The sequence below is a fragment of the Ammospiza nelsoni genome, chromosome 11 (assembly GCF_027579445.1).
Source record: "Ammospiza nelsoni isolate bAmmNel1 chromosome 11, bAmmNel1.pri, whole genome shotgun sequence".
NCBI classification, from domain to species: Eukaryota; Metazoa; Chordata; class Aves; order Passeriformes; family Passerellidae; genus Ammospiza; species Ammospiza nelsoni.
Genome location: NC_080643.1, coordinates 10017484 through 10039061, shown reverse-complemented (window position 1 = coordinate 10039061; position 21578 = coordinate 10017484). Strand labels below are relative to the sequence as shown.

At 44.4% G+C, this 21578-nt stretch overlaps 2 protein-coding genes across 2 annotated transcripts in view; both read right to left on the bottom strand.

Moving 5' to 3' along the window:
• Positions 1 to 112: 112 nt before the first annotated feature.
• Positions 113 to 11491, bottom strand: ZXDC (ZXD family zinc finger C). Its single transcript, XM_059480281.1, has 10 exons — positions 10450 to 11491; positions 9803 to 9955; positions 8821 to 8899; positions 8565 to 8695; positions 7811 to 7981; positions 6571 to 7256; positions 5779 to 5863; positions 3851 to 4023; positions 2994 to 3095; positions 113 to 2288 (listed from the first exon to the last, which is right to left on the bottom strand). The coding sequence occupies exons 1-10, from the start codon at positions 11489 to 11491 to the stop codon at positions 2202 to 2204; spliced, it is 2709 nt and encodes a 902-aa protein (XP_059336264.1). The 3' UTR covers positions 113 to 2201.
• Positions 11492 to 14721: 3230 nt separating this feature from the next.
• Positions 14722 to 21578, bottom strand: part of UROC1 (urocanate hydratase 1) — a 36001-nt gene continuing 29144 nt past the window's right edge. Inside the window, exons 18-20 of the mRNA XM_059480173.1 lie at positions 20756 to 20837; positions 15561 to 15660; positions 14722 to 14964 (exon numbers count right to left, since the gene is read on the bottom strand). Coding sequence (XP_059336156.1) covers positions 14824 to 14964; positions 15561 to 15660; positions 20756 to 20837 — 323 coding nt within the window. The 3' untranslated portion in view covers positions 14722 to 14823. The remainder of the gene's footprint in view (positions 14965 to 15560; positions 15661 to 20755; positions 20838 to 21578) is intronic.

Sequence of the window (21578 nt, the reverse complement as noted above, 5' to 3'; positions counted from 1 at the left end):
GTGGAGAATACACAACTGAAGGAAAACCACAAGCTCTCTGCAGAAATCAAGCTGCCAGTAATTAGCTTTGTGTCAGATGCATCCATGCAAAGAACAATACCCAGTGACAAAGTGACCATAAAAAAAAAAGCTTTATTAACCCTTTTGCACCAGCAGTTCTTCAGGTATCCATTGCCAGCAATGGAGCCCTAGCCAAGTGATCCAAGTTTCTGCCCTCAAGAGGTTAGCACTTTACATTCACTTACAAAGCTGAGTGAGGTACATTTTCAGAAGTAGAAAGATTTGGTTGCAAGTCCCATAAAAAGATGGAGTGTTCCTTGGCCATTTTAATGGATTACAAACTGGTATGGTCCTTGAGAACAGAATAATGCAGGCATTGGGAGCTTGAGGTGTCTCAGCTTCCAGGGAGAGCACGGTGACCCCTCAGCACAATTCCTCCTCAATCCTTCCTCCTCTCAGGAGGGGACTCTGTGCTGCAGCCACCAGCAGATCTCAGATACCAACTGGTTTGAAAACCCAGCTGAGAGGGTTCAGACTTTCCCTGGATGTAAGCTGTAAACTCAGAGTGGGAGGAACAGAGAGACCTCAATGCTCAGTTAGGCTAAAGATAGAAAAATAAAGCTGGTTCAACCAGAGATATAACACTGCCTACAAATCAGGAGCTGAAGTTCACTGTAACCTGTATGCTTGTTTTCCTCCCCAAGTCTGCAATCAAAAAAGCATTTATATGGACACATACATAGTTCAAAAGGCACAGGAAGTAAAAGCATTTCTGAATGACCTCATGTGAATTTAACATCAGTATAACTGTAAAATAAATAAATATGTGCAAGATTAAAAAGATCACAACGTTCTCCTCTGTGACATATCTTATTTTGTAAAAAAAAAAAGAAAATACACATACGTGCATACACACACCTCACTGAGAATAAAAAAAAAGTACAAACAGTCTTTTATCAAACTCCTATACATACTTTTAGAGGCATTCAGAACATCACCATAGGAAACAATTAAATTACTACCTTAAAATGTAACCAAAGGTGGTTTATTTTTCCCTATACAACCCTATACTTATTTAGGTGTCTGCAATCCAGGTAAGTAGAGTACATACAACCTCTCCCCCCACCCCCAAGAGAAACTGCAGTTTTTCAGGGGCAAATCTTCCTGGGTAACAACTCTCTCCCCCCATAAAATACTCTGACAACTGCATATTTTGTAAACCAGCTCCAGGTGCATCTGACACTCTGGGATAGCGATAAAGAACACATGTTAACAGTGTTCAATTAAAAAAAAACAAAAACACCAAAAAACCCTAAATAAAAAAGTAGTGACCAGTTCACAGGTAACTTGGCAGCGGTTTATAGATGAGATAAAAATCAAGGTGCTTAAATTTACACTACGGTCAACATTCCTCCCAAAAAAGGGAACACAAAGATAAAACAAACCTCTCTCAGATGCTGTTGGACTCTTAGCAAATCACTTACAGTGAGTACAGTTCTATTGCAGTTTTCTTTTTCAAGTTTTGCTGGAAGAATTCAGCAAAGTATTTGGGATGCAGGAGCAAGGAAAGGGAGAAACTCAACATGAGCTACAAACTGATTCACAGCTAAGTTAACATTTAGAATCTAGCTTTCTAAAACAAAGATTTTAGAGCATCTCATTTTCATGGCATAGAACATTAATTTTGTTACATGTGACACTTTATTCTGGTTTTCTGCCAAACACAGGGGCTGAAACAATCCTTTTCTTTGTGTGTGGAAAACTTGCAAAATTTAGCTCTCATCTCCTTGATGCCAGTGGCTTCAGGAGGAGACCAATGGAAGGAAAGTTTTAACTGTCGCAGGCAGGATTATAAATTTGCATTTGTTAGCTGTAGAATACTTGCTTTCCTGTGAAAACAGTAAATATTACCTCAGTTTGAAGTGTAATAAAGTACTTCTCCCTGAAACAACACTGTACAGCAGTCTGCCTCAGCCTCCCAACCACCAGGCAGACAGGGTATCTTACACAGGCACATCAAGTGGGATTTACATTTTTAAAGAAAAATCTTTCAGCTGCAACTGTCTTAAGCAAATCACAAAGAGTGCAACCATACTTCAGTTCTCCTACTTTTCCTATTTTCCTTGGAAAAAGACCCACACAGTAATCTCACTCTGTCATGATTGCCCAATTTGTTTTCAAGTAACTGCTCTTAATAATCCTCATTCCAGATCCTGTAAATTTATTGTGCTTCCAGTGAACTGGGAGTTATCAGAACCTGCATCATCTTCGGTGGAATTGTGTGGTTCCTGTTAAAGCAAACAGACAGCATGAACTACTTTCACCTCTAGATGGTTTCAGTGCTTATCAGCAAGATTATCTTGACATTTATTCAACACCAGAGAAATGCTTGGAATGGTTCAGAGGAAACCTAAAGCTTTCCCCACATGTCTTGTACTTACAGGTTTTGAGGAAAGTGCCCCTCCTCAACAAAAAAGATTTATTTTCTGTCCAGGAGAAACCCACTTGGCAGGAATAGGTGCATTGCAGAGTTTATCAAAAATGAGGTCCCCAAGCAGGCTTCTAAACTTAACTGACAGTCCCACAAGGGCACCACTCCGAAATCTAAGTTCAAGATTCTATTTCCCACTTCCCACCCTACTTTTCTGTAGCCTACAACATTCCAATTCTGATCCTGTTTCTTGACCCACCTTATATCTGCAGGATGGGATCAGGAAAACAAGGGTGGGGCATTTCAGAAAAAATAAGTTTTAGTTATTCATTACTCAGTAACAGAGGAAAAACAACCCAACCACTTCTGATGTGTCAAAGGTTGGTAACAGACAGAAAATACTTTGTGCAGTGCAGCTCTTTGCTTATTATTCCTTGTGAATGGAATTCAACTCCCAATGGAAAACAAGGTATTTTCATCAGGCAGAACATGAGAGTGCTCACAGTAAACTGTCTTTACATTCAAGCAAGGCAATAAAACCCAGTGGTTTGACATGCTGTACCTGAAGTATGTAAACAGGTAAATCCACTGTAAGCTGAGAATGTGAGGAGGAAGACTGAGAGCTCAGCTGAAAGGGAAGATCTCCCTCTCCTGGGGACTCATCCTGAGAATGCAGAAAAATTATCAAGATACAAAACCCCCAGGTAACTCAGCACAATATGGCAAATTTCACTCAGTCTCACAACCCTAAAATATCTGATAAAGCCACTGCACTGTACTAGAAAGGCCCTACAACTTAAATCTCAACCTAGTTCAGTGTACAACCTATTATCCTGTCCTCACCAACCTGGAACACTGGCAAGATCTACAGAGGAAGGAAGGGTTCCTCTTTCAACAAATCTAACACAGAAACATGCAACAAGTTTCATATGTTTTCATGAAGCTGATACTTAACATGGAAGTTACAAATGTGTACATCCATCAAAAAACAGATCAATGGAGAACTCAGCCCATAGGTCTCTCCACAACACAGCTGTTAGCAATGAAGGAGAAGGAACTTATCCTTTCTCTGAATACTACACAGCTACACCTGGCACAAAACCTATTACCTGCCATGTGCCATTAATCAGCCCCCACCAATTATTAGGTTGTTTTAGTTCTTTATTTAAATTTTAAGCTTTATTTCAACGGATAAGAGAAATAACAGTTTAGGCTGAAACTTCTTTTTGCAGGAACATTTTTATGTCTAGCTCATTTACTTTATAAATAAAGGTAGAACAATGCAAGAACACTGCAGAGCTCAAGAATCCACCCAGGGGCAGTAGTAGGACCTGAGTTCACAAACATTCAAATTCTTCCATAAATGCAAGTCTGGATAACAGAGAAGCTTAGCATGTTTTTCTTCTCCTCAGCTCTTACCTGGAGAAGCTGAATTTGCACATACTGGGCTCCTGTGGCAGGGTCCCTTATTGTCAGCCCTCCATTTGGCAGAACTATGTTACCACCCAGTCGACTGCCAGGAGTAGAGGAAGAAAAGTTGGTTGGGCTTACTTTACCACCCTTGTTTTTCCTCTGACCAGAACCAGATGCCCCTAAAAGAAAGCAATTTTAATATTTAGATAAATTTGCTAGAGCTTTCTGCTCGTATTTTTCAACTTTTTGCAGCTGTTTATAGCACACAGCAAATGCCCACAGCAGTGCAATATAATTAAGCACCATGTGACAACTGCTCAAAGGCAGAGAGCACTCAGCTGCTGAACCCCAGCTGCTCACTGAGCACCTTTTCACCTGAACACCACTGAAAAATCACAAACTGCTAAGCTTAGGGCCCTCCCCTGTGGTAGTACAGAAATATCAGCATATTTGTGGTGTTATAGAAAGGAATTAGGAAGTATTAGGATTCTATTTTTCATTCTGCAACTCATTTCCTGAGAAGTCACGCACGATTTTTCTGAACTGTAAAAAAGCATAGTGAAGATCATTATTTACAGGAAGATTTCAAGGACTACTAGGTAGAACAGGCTACACAAGTACAACTATCACAACCTTAAGCTTCTTTTCAGTTTAAAGCAGGATGAACCAGCTGCTGTATCACAAGCTGAAAACCAAAACCCTATTCAAAACAAATGTAATAATACAGTCCTGTCAGCTCAGGTTTTTGTTTGGATTTAAAAAAAAACCTGTAATAAATGAAGGGCTTGGATAACCTGTATTTAAACCCTGAACTTCCCTCTACAGTATTCACTCAATCTAGTTAAACTAATCAGAAATACAAGACTCTCTAGACCTCTTTGAAAGGCACAGCATACCATTCAGGCAACAGCTGGTGAAAAGTGGACTACTGGGAGTCTTGAACAGGAACAGAAACAGGAATTTTCTGAGGTCATCTTAGGAGTCATGCAAAGTGCAATCATATTTTTTAAACTAATGTCCAAAAGACATATTTGATGATACATGCATGTGTTTGATAATATAAGGGCCTTTAGAACTAGCTTCATAAAGCACTTCTCCTTCCATGGGATGATTTGCTGAACCCGACAGAATGTGTGTACATCTGCATTTTACAAACACACAAACAAAACAGCTCTCAAATCAGAAGCAGTCTTGCCTCAAAAACTTTTGCCTTGATTTTCAGAGGGAGGTCTAAGACACAGCAAGGCAGCACTAAACTCACTCTATGTATATGATATTGATGTATCACAAATCTGTAATATTCCACCCCAGCCCCAAAGGTAGGCACATCTCAAACACCTGAGCTTGTGCAAGTCCAGGGAACCATGGACCACATTTCATCTGACAAAGGAATTCACATCAAATGGCTCTGAGTGAAACTAAGAGGACACATCTGGAATCATGACCTAAACTCACCCAGCACAAGAACTCTCCACAAGGCTAAAGTATAAGAGAGAGGTTTGAGTATATGTAGATAATAAAAAAATAAATTCCTTCACACTGTTACTAAGTGAAATACAAAAGCAAAATCTAGCTGAAATTTCCATTGTCTGTACTGAGTAAAAGAACCTCCTAGATAGGACCAAAAGCATAAACAACAGCACAGTAACATAATTTTTAGTTGTAATAAGAAGCAGATGAAGAGATGGACAGCTAGTGTCTTGTTAATAATCATGAAACACAGGGCACAGCTTTCTTTGTAAACTTCCTGTGAATTTGATATTCCACAGAATGTGATTATCCTGAGTAACAGATGGTACACCACATGCATAATTATTTTAACTATCAATAAACAGGACAGGACATTTAATAATGTTACTCAGAAACCTGCTCCCACTGCACTGCCAAAATTACTAAATATTTTTATTCAGTAAATGTAACTAATGGCTTCTCACCTGTGCTGCTGCCATTCCCTTTTTGTTTCTTTTTCTTGGCCAGCTGAATGGCTCTGTAGTCTGTTCTCGCAGACCCACTGCTCTCCTAGTTAAAGGAAAAACAAAAAAGCCCAGAGATGCAAGGTTTTTGGAATTAAGAACAAAACAAGATAATGAAAACACACACTAATGAGTTCTCAGATGCACTTATCTTCTATGCTGCAAACACTGAATTCTAGTTTCCCCTGATCTTCTGATTAGTTTCAATAAATTCCCTGTATCTACTCAGTATCTGGAGCTCAACACAAGAAGAAGTTAGCTCCACATTTGTAAGTGCTCAGATTTGAAGTGTGTAAACATGTACTTCATAATATAAACAAAAAGTTAAGTCTGCAATAACACAGTGAAACAGAAAGGGAAAAGTACTTAAAAGAGGAATGCAGAACGGAATGAAAATGCTGCAGTTACTGTTACAGCCCAAATCCTTCCCTGGAATGAAATGAACAAGTAACACGTGTAACACTTATTCTTGGGTGTTCTTGCAAATTCCATTTCAGATGGGCGGCTGCTTGTTTTGAAAGGTTCTTCCTGAACTGTCCCCACCAGAATTTCAGTATTTCCTAGAACTTGTCACCACACTGAATCTACCTGTGAAAACACACTACTCAACACATCCTTCTACATCTTTCATGAAAAGAGAGATAAAATGCATGATCTGCAAAATCTGAAAGGTCTCCCAACAAGGTGTGAGCAGCCAGGGATACCCTCAAAGTCAGGCTGTCTCATCCAAGGGTGAGTACAGTTACTCCATACCAAAAACGAGCTGCCAGTCACTGTGCCAAGATCCATTTCCTTCTGTGCACTGTAACTCCCTGGGGGGTTGGAGAACACAAACTGTGTCACGACTTTGCTGCCCTCCTGCTGACCAACCACATCTGAGCTGGGGAGCAAATTCCGTTCAGCTTTAACTGGTGTCAGTAACTCAGGCACGTTGGTGCTGCCCAGGCTGCTGGAAGGAGTCAAAGTGGCTGTGTCCATTGTTAAATTATTGCTGCATGTCAGCCCGTGCACATCCTGACTGGAATTCCTCACTGACAGAGACGCCAGCGAACCCAAGGCTTCGGCATTGACAGTCTGTACATCATCCAAATTTAAAGTGCTTTGCTGTAGAACCGTTGCATTGGTTCCCAGCAGGAGAGAACTGTCCAGGCTCTGGGGCATGTCACTGCTGGCCACCAGGATCAAGGGATCCACTGCCTGGCTTAGGGAGCTGTTACTGACAGGCAGGCTGCCTCCCAGCGTGGAGCCCACCGAGGCCACATCGATGGTGACGATGCCAGAGTTCACCAGCGCCATGTCCGCTGCAATTCCAGAGTTGTTACTGGACACGTTGGAAAACAGGGAGACGAGGTCCATGTTGCTGAGATCACTCTGCCCTGGACTAGTGAGCTCATTGCTGGGGGTGAGGGAGCAGGTTGCTTCCAGCTGAGTTAGGAGATCTGCAAGAGAAAGGTTTGGTTGTAAGACAGAGCTTCTACAGACAACAGGAAGAAAAGAAAGGTAAAATTCTATAAAATTCTATATTCATAGCCTACTAAAATATTTCCCACCTTCCCTGAAAGCATATTTAGGGAAAAGCAGCCTACCAAAATAAGTTCATTCTTTTACTGAGAAGTGTGCTTATAAAAGCACTTGCCAAAAACGCTAAGGCAGTGCATGCCAAATACAGCTTGTTGAGGAGTGAAAGGGGTGAAAAGAGAAATCCTTTTAGTCCTTATGCGTATTTTACACATGGCATGGAAAAGAACAAGCTCTGCTTCATTGAAAAATGCTGCAATTTCTCACAATTTCAGAGGTCATACTCAAGTATCACTTTCTGATACTCAGAGATCCCACTGAATTTTAGAGCGTGAAACCAACTTCAGTCTCAGAGAAGATTCTGTCATTCATATCAATAGAACTCAGATTTCAACATCAGTAATTACACATTTCCCTTAATAAAGCACTTAATTTTTCCACTGCACCCTCTGATAGCCAGAGACAAACTCTTTACCTGGGCTGAAGTTATGCTGCTTGACCATGTGCGTTTTCATGCTGTGTTTGGAAGTGAACAGTTTATTACAGCTGGAAACGGGGCACCGCGACTTCAACGAGTCCACATCCTGAAGATGTTTCTTGGAGTGAATATACAAACTACTTCGTGCTGAAAATTTTGCACAACAGCCTGCAAGAAGATATAGAAGGCTTTGAAGTTTCAAATTTAATGAAGTTTCTATTTAATATTCATTTTAATGTCTTAACAAATCAGAATATCCTCTGCTTGCTGTTTTTCAGCACCTGTGCATACACTCAGAGGAACCACAAGAAAGTAAACCTGTCAAAGGGTAGGACAGTTTAACAACCTCCTTCTGACAACATGAAATTCTAAAGTCATTGAGTGGAAAGCACAACCTTTTAACACTATGGCATCTGAAATTCTTCGTGACAATTGCTGTAAACACCATAAAAAGTAGAAACAATCAAGTAGAGCTGCTTTACTTTAGAGCTGAATAATCCAGATCACACCCAAAAATCTTTGCTTCTGAAGTGTCACTGAAGTGGTGAGGGTGGGTCAAGCTACAGTATGAAACAGAGTTTGCTCTGTCATTCCTAACTCTGAGAATGATCACTTGTTCAAGACTTCTGCCTCTTCAAACCCTGTTAGAAGACCCACTCTTAATTGCTCCAGTCCTGTACCAAGCACACATAACCTTTAGACAAAAATACACACCAGCTAGCAGGAAACACATATGGGAGTGGAGCAATACCTTCTACTGGACACTCAAATGGTTTTGTACCAAGGTGAGTTATACTGTGGCCTTTCAAGTGTTCTGCTCTTGTGAAGGACTTCCCACAGCCTTCTACTGGGCACATGAATCTCCTGTCATCTTCGTGTTTCCTACAAGGGAAGGAAATTGTCATTGGCATGATTACATCCATTACTGCTTAGCTACTGGAAGAGAAACAAAGACAAGCAAACAGCCAGTGGCTTAGGACAGTATAATAAGAAAAAGCTTCCTGTACCTTTTATGCCTCAGAAGCTTGGACATACTGGTAAAAGACCAGCCACAGCCTTCAAAGTCACAGATAAAAGGTCTTTCACCTTGAATAAAAAAATGCTACATTAATAATCTAATACAAAACACATACTGCTACTAGAAATTATTAAAACCTGCTTAAGTTGAATTAATTTAAGAAAAGACAACTCAACCAGCCCCTCCTGCAATACACTGCAGAGTCCTATCATATCCCTTCCCCCTCCTACAATCTGGGCTTTCTTTAACTCCATGCTGTTGCATCAGACAGCACAAGTATTTATCAATCCACCTCATATCCTGAAATACTTCAATAGTCACTAACAGCATCACTCAAAACAGAAACACAACTGAACTGGTTTTTCCTGTTTTCATGGTCTGCCACTGTGTCTTGATTACAAGACTGTGAAGTGTGATTTGGTTTCCATCACATCTATGAACATCAAGTGACACTTGAAAAAACCTCAAAAGTGTAAAACCACAAAATCAGGAAAAGAGAGGGCACACCAGTAACATGACAAGGCTGTATTTCAGCTTTGCAGTGATCCTTGCAAGTCAGTCATGCTTGCCAGAGCTGAAATTTATCTTCTTGCTGTTCCAAACCTTGGTACATACATTCCACATGTTCTGAGAGTTTTTCACATGTTCTGAGCTGTTTGTTTGTATCAAGAGTAAAATTAATTCAACGTTTTGAACATCTATGAACTTGGGAATAGAGCTGGGATAGTTTTTTCTGGACAAAATGCACAATGACAAAAGCCACAGCTTTGCCTATGTGCTTTACTACTTTGCATGTGACAATTTGATTCAACAGAATCCTACCCCCAGAAGGCCAAGAATCAAATATTTTCTCTGACTCCAAATAACTAATGTCACCTTTCCTGAATTTCAGTTTTTCCAGCAAACTGCAGTCCACTTTCACATACTGTGTTCCATGTACCTCCCCATGTACAAATAATCCCTGTGAATACCTGTGTGACTCCTCATGTGGATTTTTAGTCGGCAGGCCTTGTCATACTGCTTGTTACAGCCAGGGAATGAGCAGGAGAACTGCTCTTGCTCTCTGAAGTGCGCTCGATTGTGGGAGAATAATGCACTCACTGTGATAAACGTTCGCTCACAGCCTGGGGAGAAAAGGGAAATAGCAAATCTGCTTGACAAAACTCAGTGACAAAACTGCTCTCTTTTCTCCCTCCCAGCTTTTAGCGAGGTACTTTCAGGATCGTTTTTCAGGATATTATGTCTAGTGAAAGGGAAAAAAAACTAACAGCGAAATCCTACACATTACTCCCAGAAATTACAATTGTTTTGCCAGGGTGGGCAATCAGGCATAGACTGGGTCAAGGCGCACTGAACGCTGGCGCCGTGTCTTGCGGTGTTTCACTGCACCAGCACAAAGTCACAGGAGGAAAAGCACAGCATCCGCCAGCTCCCAAACTTTTCCTTTGGTAACTGAGGTGGTTTAGAGGAGAACCTTCCTTGACATTCTGAGGTAACACGAAGGGGAAGGAGCAGCGGGAGCAGAAGAAGTGAGCCGAGCGCCGCAGGGCCTCAGGGCAGGGATGATCCCAGTGTGTGGAAGGGGAGGGAAGGGAGCCCAGCCCCGGAGGCGGCTTACCGGGGAAGTCGCAGCGGAAGGGCCGCTCGGGCTCCAGGTGGCTGCGGCGGCGGTGGGCGGCGAGGCGGGCGGCGCTGGGGAAGCGCTGCCCGCACGCCTCGCACTTGTGCGCCGCCTCCTGCTCGTGGGCGCGGCTGTGCGCCCGTAGGTTGTACACGGTGGTGAAGCGCTTGGTGCAGCCGGGCGCCGCGCAGGCGAACGGCCGCAGCTTGTCGTGCGAGTGCAGGTGCCGCCGCAGCTTGTAGGCCGTGGCGAAGGACCAGGCGCAGCCCGGCACGGGGCAGCCGAAGGGCCGCGCCGCGCCGCCCCGCCCGTCCTCGCCGCCGCCGTGCGCCGAGAGCCGGTGCAGCCGCAGCTGCTGCTTGCGGGGAAAGGCCTCTCCGCAGCGCGGCTCCGGGCACGCGAAGGCCGGCGGCGAGCGCGGCCGCGGCCCGCCCGGCGGCTCGGCGGGGCTGGCGGCGGCGGGGGGCGCGGCGCCCGCGGGCTGCTCGGCGCCGGGCCCCAGCGTCAGGACCCCGTTCTCGATGCGCACCAGCAGGCTCTGGTTGTTGATGGTGATGGTCCCCGAGAAGGCGCCGTCCTCCGCCCCGCCGCCATCGCCGCCGTCGCCGCCCGCGGGGGGCAGCGGTGCCGGCGGCGGGGGAGGAGGCGGCGGCGGCTGCGGCGGCGGGGCCGAGTCGGGGGCCTCCTCCGGCGGCTCGGCGGGCGGCGGGCCGGGCTGGGCTCGCCCTTCTTCGCCGCCGCCCGCGCCGGGCTCGGCCGCGCCTCGCACCACGTTGAAGACGAGCAGGAGCCCGTCGCTGTCGGGCGCGGGCCCCGCCGGCGGCGCGCTGGGCGCCGGGCTGGCGGCGGGCTCCGGCTTCTCCTCCAGCAGCAGCACCGGGAAGCTCACGTAGAGGCCCGGCGCGGGGCTGCTGCCGGCGGAGGAGGCGGCGGCGGGCGGCGGGTCCCAGCCGGGCGGCGGCGGCGCGGCGGGGCCGCCATGTTGCGCGGCGGGCCGGGCCCGGGCCGCCTCCGCGGCCGGCAGCCCCTGCGTTTCCATCTTGGGGGTCCCTGTAGCAGCGCCTGAAACCGGAGCCGCGGGGCGGGGCCGGCGCGGGCCGCAGCGGAAACGCGGAGCGCGGAACCGCGGAGCGGGCGCGGCGCGGGCGGCGCCGGGGAAACCCGGAGAGCGGAGCGGCGGATGGGACGGAGCGGGGCACCCCCGGGGCAGGGCCGGCAGGGGGGATGGCACGGGTGGCACGGCAGGAGAGGTACTGCGACATCCAGCTGGCACCGCTGGAGTTACCGCAGGGGCTGGCGAGCGTGCCCGTGTCCCTGCTAATGGCCAGGGAGAGTCCCTGAATTAAGGGACCCCCAATGTGTAGAAGTTCTTCCTCGTGTGGAGGTGAAACATCTCGTGTTCTAGTTCATGGCCATTGCTCCTCATCGTGTTACTGGGCACCACTGAAAAGACTCTGGCACCATCCTGTTAACAGCTAACTTTGAGATATATATATGGATTAATGAGATCCTCTCCCTTTAGAATTAACAAGCCCTGTTCCCCCAGTCTCTCCCCATTAGAGATGTTCAGACCCCAAATCACCTTTGTGGCCCTTCACAGAGCCCTCTCCACCAGCTCCATGTCTTTCTCATACTGAGGAGCCCAGAACCGGACACAGCATCCCAGATGTGGCCTCACAAGGGGTAGGATTGTGTGTGCTAAGGGTGCAGCCATGCTCAGAGAGCTGAGAGAGGGAAATTCTTCAGCAAAACACCCTGCACACCACGAGTGCAAATATGGAAAAAGCACTACGAGCCAACCCTGGGCAATGCAAAGTCACTGTTCAAGAATGACCATGGCACAGCATCACCCAATACAGAATAGCACCAAAGAAAAGAAAAAAAATCCTACAAATTCAGCTAATACATATATTTTTTTAAATTTATTCTTGGGCAAAGCTATCTCTGGGAGAATGTTTAGCTGCCTTATGGCTCTCCAACACTTAAAGAAAATGTAAAATTATCCTGTATTTGCTATTTACTAGCCCCCTGCTGCCATGGGACTGTCGATCGGTCCCAGCAGATGGTGCTGTGATCCTTCTCCTGCTCAGATAATTCCTCCTTTCTGAGCATCGAACCTCCTGCAGCCAGGATGTGAGCTGGGGCCAGGCACACGCAGCTCCAGGGAAGCTGCAGCTGTGGGTACACCCAGAGCTCACCTGGGTTTGGGTCTTCCCTGTCCTTGGCGGCCCCAGCCATCCCAATCTCCCTATGGAGGTCTTTGCAGTACCTTCATGTTCCTAGGAAGAGATGGGTCTGCACCCGAGTTTATTGCTTCACATAAAGGTGCATCCCTGGCTGAAGGATGTAAAACCTGTCAGCAAGCTCTTTCCTCCATCTGCAAGCATGCAGATTGTCAGGATAGGTGTCTGCATTTTAGCAAAGGTAAGGTGCTGAGATTCACAGGAAGGACGGTTCAGCCTGGCAAGCTTGAGGCTTCAGTGCACTGCAGAAATTCACTGACTGTGCAGCCCCTGCCCAGATCAGATCCAATGCTGCCTTCAGATGGATGGGTTTCTTTTCCCTCAATTAGCTTTGTCCAACAGTGAGGTCAGCTACCTAAAAATGACATCAGCACCCCCACACAGCAACAGCCTATTTACAGTCTGAGCTCTGCACACAAGTAGAGGACAGATAAATCAAGGCTCAGCAGGGCTCAGAAAGGGAACTTTGCACTGGGGTTGTTTATGGTTTCTGTTTCCCTGCTATTTCATCCCTGACAGCAACAGGTTTGTGTTTCCCTGTGCCCTTCCAAAGGTATTGTAAACCCCAGCCAGTTCACATTTGTTAAATGCTTGAGATTTGCAGTTAAAAGACCGAAGTAGATTTAAACATATACATATAACTACACACCACATCACTGAAATAAACTCCAGTGAGTAGTCATACCTAAGACCAACTGCTCACCAGACCACTGCCTCCCTGTAGCCCATTTTGCTTTAACTCATGCTGCCTCATCAATAGATTTCATAATCTGAATTTCAGCCGTTTATAGCACTCATCCAAATGGGTTCTGTGTGTGCCTACAGGCAGCAGAGTATAAACTCCCAGGGAGACATTAAACATGGCTATACTGGTGAGGTTATGTCCTCTGGGCAGTAAGGCTACTAGGACAAAAATAAGCCTCCTTTTGTGCCTGGGATGTAAAGATAAACATGCTGGCAGGTACCTCAGTACTGAATAATACAAAGGTGAAGAATTTGTGATAAATATTTCTTCAACACCTTGTCTATGGGGCATTTTCAACTCAGAATTGAGTCTGTGGAACAGCTCTACAGTCTTTGGTGCAAGAAAAGCCAGTGTATTTTCTGGTTGTTCCTCTTGACAAAGCAAGAGCCAGCAGTGGTTTTGGGCTATGAAGATTAGAGTGGTTTCACATAATACCAATACCCTAACTTTGGACCTAGTCCACTGGGATTATTAATAAGGTAATGCATAACATATGTCAAAGCAAAGGCTGTCAAATCTGCCTGACAACTGTTCCCATCTCAATCATATGGACTGGCAATGGGGGCAGGTTTTTTCCATAATGTAAAGCAATTCCTACCAACTGCAGATTGCACCTCACAGAAGGCTCAGTTTCAAACAGATGCCAGACTCTCACTGTTCATCTGGAGAGAGACACAGTACGTGAACAGAGTGAAGAACTCGTGATTCAAAATAAACTCTTCCTTTTCTTAGCAGCAGAGGCAGTGCAGAAGTGCAGAGTGCTCACCTGTGGGTACCGTGGGCTCCAGCAGGGCTGGAGTTTCACAGTCCTGAGTCTCACTGAAACTCAGAAACTCCTGAGATTCACAGTGGCAGCAGCACAGGCAGGTTTGTGCATGTAACCCCTTTCCATTCCAAGAGATGATGGACACAGTGCCAGGAGGCTGAGGGACATTCCAGAGCCAGTCCACAGGGGAGGGGACTGCTGCCACTGTGTGTCAGAATGAAGCCCATGTGCTGTGCAAGGACCAGGCTGAGCATGAGACAGGACAGCTAAGAATTACTTTTGTACACACATTAATTTATATATTATCAGAAATAAGTGATTGTTTTGTTGTTGAGGAATTCTTTCCCCATTTAATTTTTAGGGAAAAAAATCCCTAAATATTTTTCCCATCATGAACAGTTACTGCAAACATTTCTCCAAATGTGTCAGTGAAAAGACTGTTCCTGGTAGACCTGTCACAAACAGATTTGTCCCATTAATAAGTTAGAGAGGAAAAAAAGAGCTCACATGGAACAGACATTTGCAAGGCTTTTATCATTTGGCCAGAGAGCAAAACAGGACATCAAGGAATCAACATCAAATATATCTGCAGGAGCAGCACTGCACTCGGAGTACCACTAATGCTTCAGGGCTTGCTCCAGGATGTTCTCATCCAGCACCTGGTGAGGGAGAGTCACCCTCAGGGAGCCATTTTCCTTCATGGCCTGGCAGATGGTTTCATAAGCAAAGGCATTGCCCGACCAGCAGCGCCTGGCGACCTGTCAGACAGCAGAACAGAGGGTGCAAAAATCAGACTTTCCTCTTGCCACATGTTTGTGCAAAAACTGGCACCCAACTCATGACAATTAATCCTTCAACCCTCTGCCAGGTTTTAATTTCCCTTCTGATTTTGCAAGTCATTTTTGTAATACTTCATTTTTATGAGTAGTATTTGGGTGGATGTGGTACTTTTCCATGCATAACATTGGAGAGATAAACACTGGTAGAGCCAGGTACCTTGTAAACTTACAAAACTCTCTCACCAAAAATAATTGTGCACTCCATCCCAGCTCTGTAAAACTAGAACTAGCTTTGGATAACAGTATCATTTTAAGCAGTCAATGCTTTTGTAGTGGGATAAATATTTTAAAAGGAAAATGTCACTTCAGCGCATTTTCAACGATGAAATCAAAGAGCCAAATTCTCTGCCAGCATGTAAGGATGAAATTCTACCAACAGCCAGAGAAATCATAAACCCCTTTTCCATCAGCAAAACTCTGTGTTTTGATCTGTGTACAATCAAGATTTCCCCCCCCCCGCCTTCAAAAAAAAAAACACCCTAATAATAAAGTATACATATATGAGTTTTGCTTACTCCATTGGAAACATCCCAGCTGAGCATCATCTTAGCTCGTTCTTCAGCTTCCTTGGACCCATCCAAAACCAGGCCAAATCCCCCATTGATCACTTCACCCCTAAAAAAAAAATAAGAGAATCAAATAAAAATAATTCAAACCAATACCATAAAATTTACAGATTTTTTTCAGGAAAAAAATTACAGCATTTTTTGTACTGCAAGAAGAGGGATGAGAATACAGAAATTATTCTGAATAAGAGACTATCAGTGATGTTTTATACTTATGATAAAAGAAAAAGAATGTTTAGCAGGCAAAGGCCTAATTTCCTGACCTGCAGCAAACCTAGTCCACCTTTCTTGTAACACTCAGCTGGGAGTCAGGATCTGCTCTGAGCAGGGATACCAAAAATTCAGCTTGCTCTGTATCTCCTGAGTCCTGCACTTGTATTGGCTCTAAAAACAGGTGGAGAAAGGTTAACAGGTCTGATGGGCCAGAGATTTACCTGCCTCAGGGTGTTTTTAAAGGTTCAGCTCCTCATGTTTGCTGCACCACGTCTAGCCAGGATCGTGAGGGTGACAGTGTGCTTAGAGCAGCAGGCAGATGGATCTATTTATATTCTCTTGGGACAAATGGCAAAGCATAAGCATTTTATTAAAAAAGTGTTAACCACCACTTAATGCACATCTGCCTCAATGATTTCCAAAACCATCATTCATTTTGTATGAGATACAGAGATGTTTAAAGACATTCAGTGCCAACTTTTCAGGAAGCAGACTTATTGGCAGGAGAAGAACAGAAATATGTTAAAATGAACAGATTATTCTTGGGAGAAATAAGAGTCTGGTTTTAAAGGACAGGGAAAACACGTAGAGGAGAACATCTTGTCTGACTTCAGAGTCTGGCCTGCTCAGCTCCCATTCCATGGCATATGGTGAATAGTGGTGGATGCAGCTGGGAGATTAATCTTGCTGTAAATCTGTGAGAGTTCTGGCATTGGAGCTCAGCATCAGCAATACCTGAGGGACAGGGCACATCATACAGCAGCACACAGTATGAGACACTAATGGAAATCCCTGGAGGGAGGATTTTGTCCTCTGAGTTTTACAGTTAATATAAGTTTACAAAATTTACATAGAACAACATCAGACATGCCCATTAATCAGATAGGAGATGAGAGTCTTCCAGTCCAGGAAGGAATTGCTTCTTAATGTGTATTTTCTAGCAGTAACTTGAGCTTCTGAGGAAATAGGGAATTGAGGCTAAACTAGAGCCTCACAAACCTGAGATCTAATTCCTGAAACTAGAGCTCACATTTTCTCAGTTTCAATGGAATGTTGTTACTCATGTGACGTTAATTGCATTTCAGTACCTGTGTGTTAAGTAGGACCCAATCACAGAGCTCATCTGGAGCCCTGAGTTCCTTGCTCTCATCATCATCACATCAAATTCATTCTCTGAATTCTCTTCACTTTTCCATTATCAGATATGCCACTATAACAAATGCATTTTCTATGAAAGGCAGAGTTGTCTTAAAAGTGACAGTTCTCACAGCAGAACATCACTGAATTAACTAAGTTTTTTAACTGGAAAATTTGAAACAGTCATATTTTCAATTGAGATGTTTGAATATTGTAAGATCTGACTCTTCAAAATAAAATTATTATTTTTGATTGACACTGTCAACTCTTTTCAGCCTGAAATTTAATTCCCAGGATGTTTGCACTGTGTCAAGTCTTTCACTAGTTCTGCTCTTAGTTTCATCTGGCTATGAGTACAAACAGCCAAACATCTGTATTTCTTGCAAATTCTACTTTTTGAATAGCTCATGTTGTTACTGTCCTCTCCAAAAGAGGGGACCAGACTGGATGACAACAAATGTAATTGTGCCAGGGCCAGTTGGTCCACCATACTCTGCTGCTCCTGTGTACAGAGGCCAAAGAACAGAGCACTGCTCTTTACTGTCAGAGTCCAAAGCCACAGAAACCTCTGGACCAGTGTTTTATAAAGACATTCCATAGAGGAAGATGATGTTCCTTCAGTGGCAAAAATTCTCTCTCTGTCCACAGAATCCCAAAGATCATCCTGTGAAGCTTAAGCATGAACAAGGAGCATCTGATCTACTTGCACTTTAAAAATGTAAATTTAAATTTTTAAATTTATCTTTAAAAAGGTACATTTAAATCCTTTCCATCAATTTCCATGGAGTTACTCCAGTGCAAATCAGAATCACTCACCAGGATCTGTTCTACTGCCTGAAACCACTGCTACATTAAATGCCAATGTTTGTTATGATGGATTTTCTAGAAAAACTTCTCTCTGCCTTCATTAGCATTGGTTCACATTTTCAGGTAATTAAAGAAACATGTGGCATTTTGACCTAAGCTACCTCCTATAATTTCCAGATGTCTCCTCCTAAGATGATCAAAGAAAACAAGGCCTCTCTCACAATCAAGATGTCACACTGTCAACAGTGCAGATGGATTCTTAAATTGCTTCTGCCTTTTTGTTACTACAGGTTATCCAGGCTCTGTGCTAATAAACATTCTGCTGCAAACAAACAGGCAGCAAAAATTAATAACAACCATTTGCTGCAATTATAGTCCAGACTATGTTAATCTTAAGTCTCTCCCGGAGTACATGTGATGCAGATTCCAGCTAAATAAATATTAATCCTGCCTTTTCTGCTTGTCCCACAAGGCTGTAACAGAAAATAAAGGATGTAAAAGGCACTTGTGCAGTCTCAAAGGGCACACACAGAGATCTGCCAGCAGTTCCAGGCAAGCCCAGCCTCTCCAGGAAGGACTGGCAGCTAAACACAGTGCAATCACTCATTTCTGAAATCCCGGGGCAGAACCTTGCCAATAACAACAGGATTTCACTCTAATCACAGGTAATTTTGTTTATAAATACATGTAAACTTTCACTTTCACATGTCCAAATCAGCTGATGACAAAAAGAGTTTATGAAAGACATGGAGATTTCTTTATGGTAAAGTCAGGCGGATTTTTAGTGCCCCAGAAAAAGCTCTTAGAGAAAAAGCAAAACAGGGTAAAAAACTTAAAAGCATCTATCTTTTCCAGGCAAAGAAAGCAATGTTTTATGGCTGGGGATTGTTTTTCTTCTTTTGCCCCCTTTTAATTACTCCTGTATCTCCTCAGAAGGCAAAGGGGTGCAGCCCTCTCACCTGGCAGGTGGTTAAGCCAGGAGGAGCCACCTGCCTGGCCTGGCTTTGGGGCTCTCCAGGCCAGGACATTGAGTGACACCACACGGTCCCCACAGCTGGGCCTCAGCATGGGGCTTGTGGAGGCTCTGCAGACACACACCTGATCTGCAGGCCCTGCATTCTGCACTGAGGCACAGCAATTTATTCACAGAGGGCTGTGCTGCTCCAAGAACAAGACAAGCAGATACTATTCAGCCACCAAGCAGCCAAAGGAAATGACAAAAAGGAGAACCAAACCCTGTTTTTCCAGAGATATTTTGATTTCATTGAATAGCCACACACTAATTTTCTGATGCTTTACATAAATTACAGCATAAATCTGCTCTGCCTTGTGGCAAAGTTTCTTTTAATGATGTAACTCAAGTTACAAAACAACTAAAACAGTAACTGAAACAGTAAACTGAAATTGCAGTGTGGTCAGGGCCAGTTTTCTAGAGCTAAGGGCAGTCTCACCATTCAGCCAAGCTGTCATTGAATGGCAGAGAGGGCTAAAAGTGTCCTGGAAGGATTGGCCTTCGAAAGACCAGAGAGGAATAGGATCATTTGTATCCTTTGAACTAAGCATCCTCAATGTACAGAACATTTGTGGCATAAGCAATTATTTTAGCAATTATAATAATTATAATTATCATAAAAATATCCCAAGTACTTGGCACAACATGTTTTGAAAAGTGATTTGCTTTGATGTATTTCATAAGCAGATATTTTAAAAGGTTAAATTCAGCTGAGGAAATTAAGACAGATCTTGTCTGCTGCTACCTCTGGAGCCTCAGACTGAGATGACCAGAGCAAGGAGACATTCTGGTATGTGTTTTCCATTCAGAATTATGGAAATTGTGAATGAAATCATGGCTGTGGGTCCTCATCACTGAAATCAGCAAAGTCAAATCTTCACTCCATGTGCTTAAGTCCTCAAAGCTTTCTTTTCCCACTGTTCAGTTTTGCTCTCTTGCACCCTTCTATGCAGTATTTATGTCACAGAAATCAAAGGAATTAAAAGTACAGCAAGGGAGTTCTTCAGCTGACCTGAAGGGATATTTTCTAGATTCAGCTCATCCAGATGAATAACAATTATCATAAAATGTCTCTGAGGATAACATCTGCTACAAGTTCTTTGACTTGCTGTTTTTGGCATATTCCAGCACTGTTTGAAACAGGGAAGTATGAAGGTTCAGCACAGTATTTAACAGAAGGTTCTGCCTCTTTTGACTGCTGACACCACCAAATGAAGACATGCCTGTAAAATGGGAGAAGCTTGGCTGGAATATGCTGGAAAGTACAAACCAGAAGTAAAGACTGCAGTGTGGCCAGGCTTTCCCACCTCCTGCAGCTCTGCCAACCCAGGTAGCCTTTCAGTGGCAGATGGAGATTAGTTTCCATTTCCATATAGATTATTTCTTTCACTCTGCTTTTCAGTTTAGGCAATTGTCTTAGCTCTGCTTGTCAAGTGAAGGAGATGTTTACTTGGCTGTGGTCTTTAATGCTACTGGGCACAAGCAGGGAGAGAAAATCTGGGGGGTTTGCTGGCACCTGAGCTGGTTTGTCCCAATAACCCCTCATGCACTGCAGCAGAGGAGCACTTCTATTGGGGTCCCTAAGGTCACAGGTTTAAATACAGCTTGAGAGGAGACCTGAACACAATCCATCCAGTGACACTCTTGCTGTGCCTGTGTGAAGACAGTGGTGGAAAAAAAACACCACAGCAGACTGTCCTTGTCCATCAAATTAAGTTCTTCAAACTGTGCTGTGGCCAGTGTTCAAAACACTTTTCCTGGACATATGAGCATTAATTAGAAAAAGAGTCATACAGCACCATACTTTGCTTGTCCTTTCAGTCCTCGATTCCAAGCCCATCCTTCCCACCATCACAAGAGAGTTCTCCTCTGGTACCTTTCATCTTCTCAGCAGTTCTGTCTCTCCTCCCCACACACACACAGCAGTAGGAGCAGGATTCAGGGCCCAGCTTTAGGAACACAAACCAGCTCTCACCAGCCAACGCCGCCCCCGTTGTGCAGCGCGACCCAGGTGGCTCCTCTGAACGCGTCTCCCACGAAGTTCTGCACTGCCATGTCTGGGGGGAGAGCAAAGGGGTTACTGCCCATGGGCCACACTCATTTCTGTGCTGTGCTCTCCCCCTCCCACCAACACCTCCACTGGGGCCTTGGAAAAGCAGGGTTGGAGTCAGGTTTTACTCACAGCTTGTCTCAGATATACACTTATAGTATTTGTGGGGACCCTCGTGGCAGGAAGGAATGATGAATCTGACTCCATCTTCTCAGAAGGCTAATTTATTATTTTATGATACGATACTATATTAAAGAACACTAAACTGTGCTAAAGAATACAGAAAGGATACTTACTCAATGCTAAAAAGATAATGAAAACTCATGACTCTCTCCAGAGTCCCGACACAGCTTGGCACTGCTTGGCTAAAGAGTCAAAACAACTCACACCAGAATCCAATGAAACAATCACCTGTGGGTAAACAATCTCCAACCACATTCCAAAGGAGCAAAACACAGGAGAAGCAAATGAGATAATTATTGTTCTCCTTTTTCTCTGAGGCTTCTCAGCTTCCCAGGAGAAAAATCCTGGGCAAAGGGATTTTTCAGAAAATGTGAATGTGACACACACTGAACATCTCAGTCCTGGGAGTAACAGGTAAGAGAGATCTGTCTCCCACCCTGCCCTGACTTTAGAGGGAACAAATGCCAGTTTTACTCTGTGGGTTATGAGGGTGCTGGTGATTACTGCATTTGTGCTCCCACACAGGCAGCTGAAGGAGCTGCCACTCTTCAGCTCTGAGATACTT

Excerpts from the sequence above, each read along its gene's own strand:
- ZXDC (XM_059480281.1), bottom strand. The coding sequence starts at position 11,491 with ATGGAAACGCAGGGGCTGCCGGCCGCGGAGGCGGCCCGGGCCCGGCCC. Across the intron at positions 4,024-5,778 it reads AGGGAATGGCAGCAGCACAG|GGGCATCTGGTTCTGGTCAG; the intron begins GTGAGAAGCCAT and ends GCTTTCTTTTAG. Across the intron at positions 3,096-3,850 it reads TGCAAATTCAGCTTCTCCAG|GATGAGTCCCCAGGAGAGGG; the intron begins GTAAGAGCTGAG and ends CTGCATTCTCAG.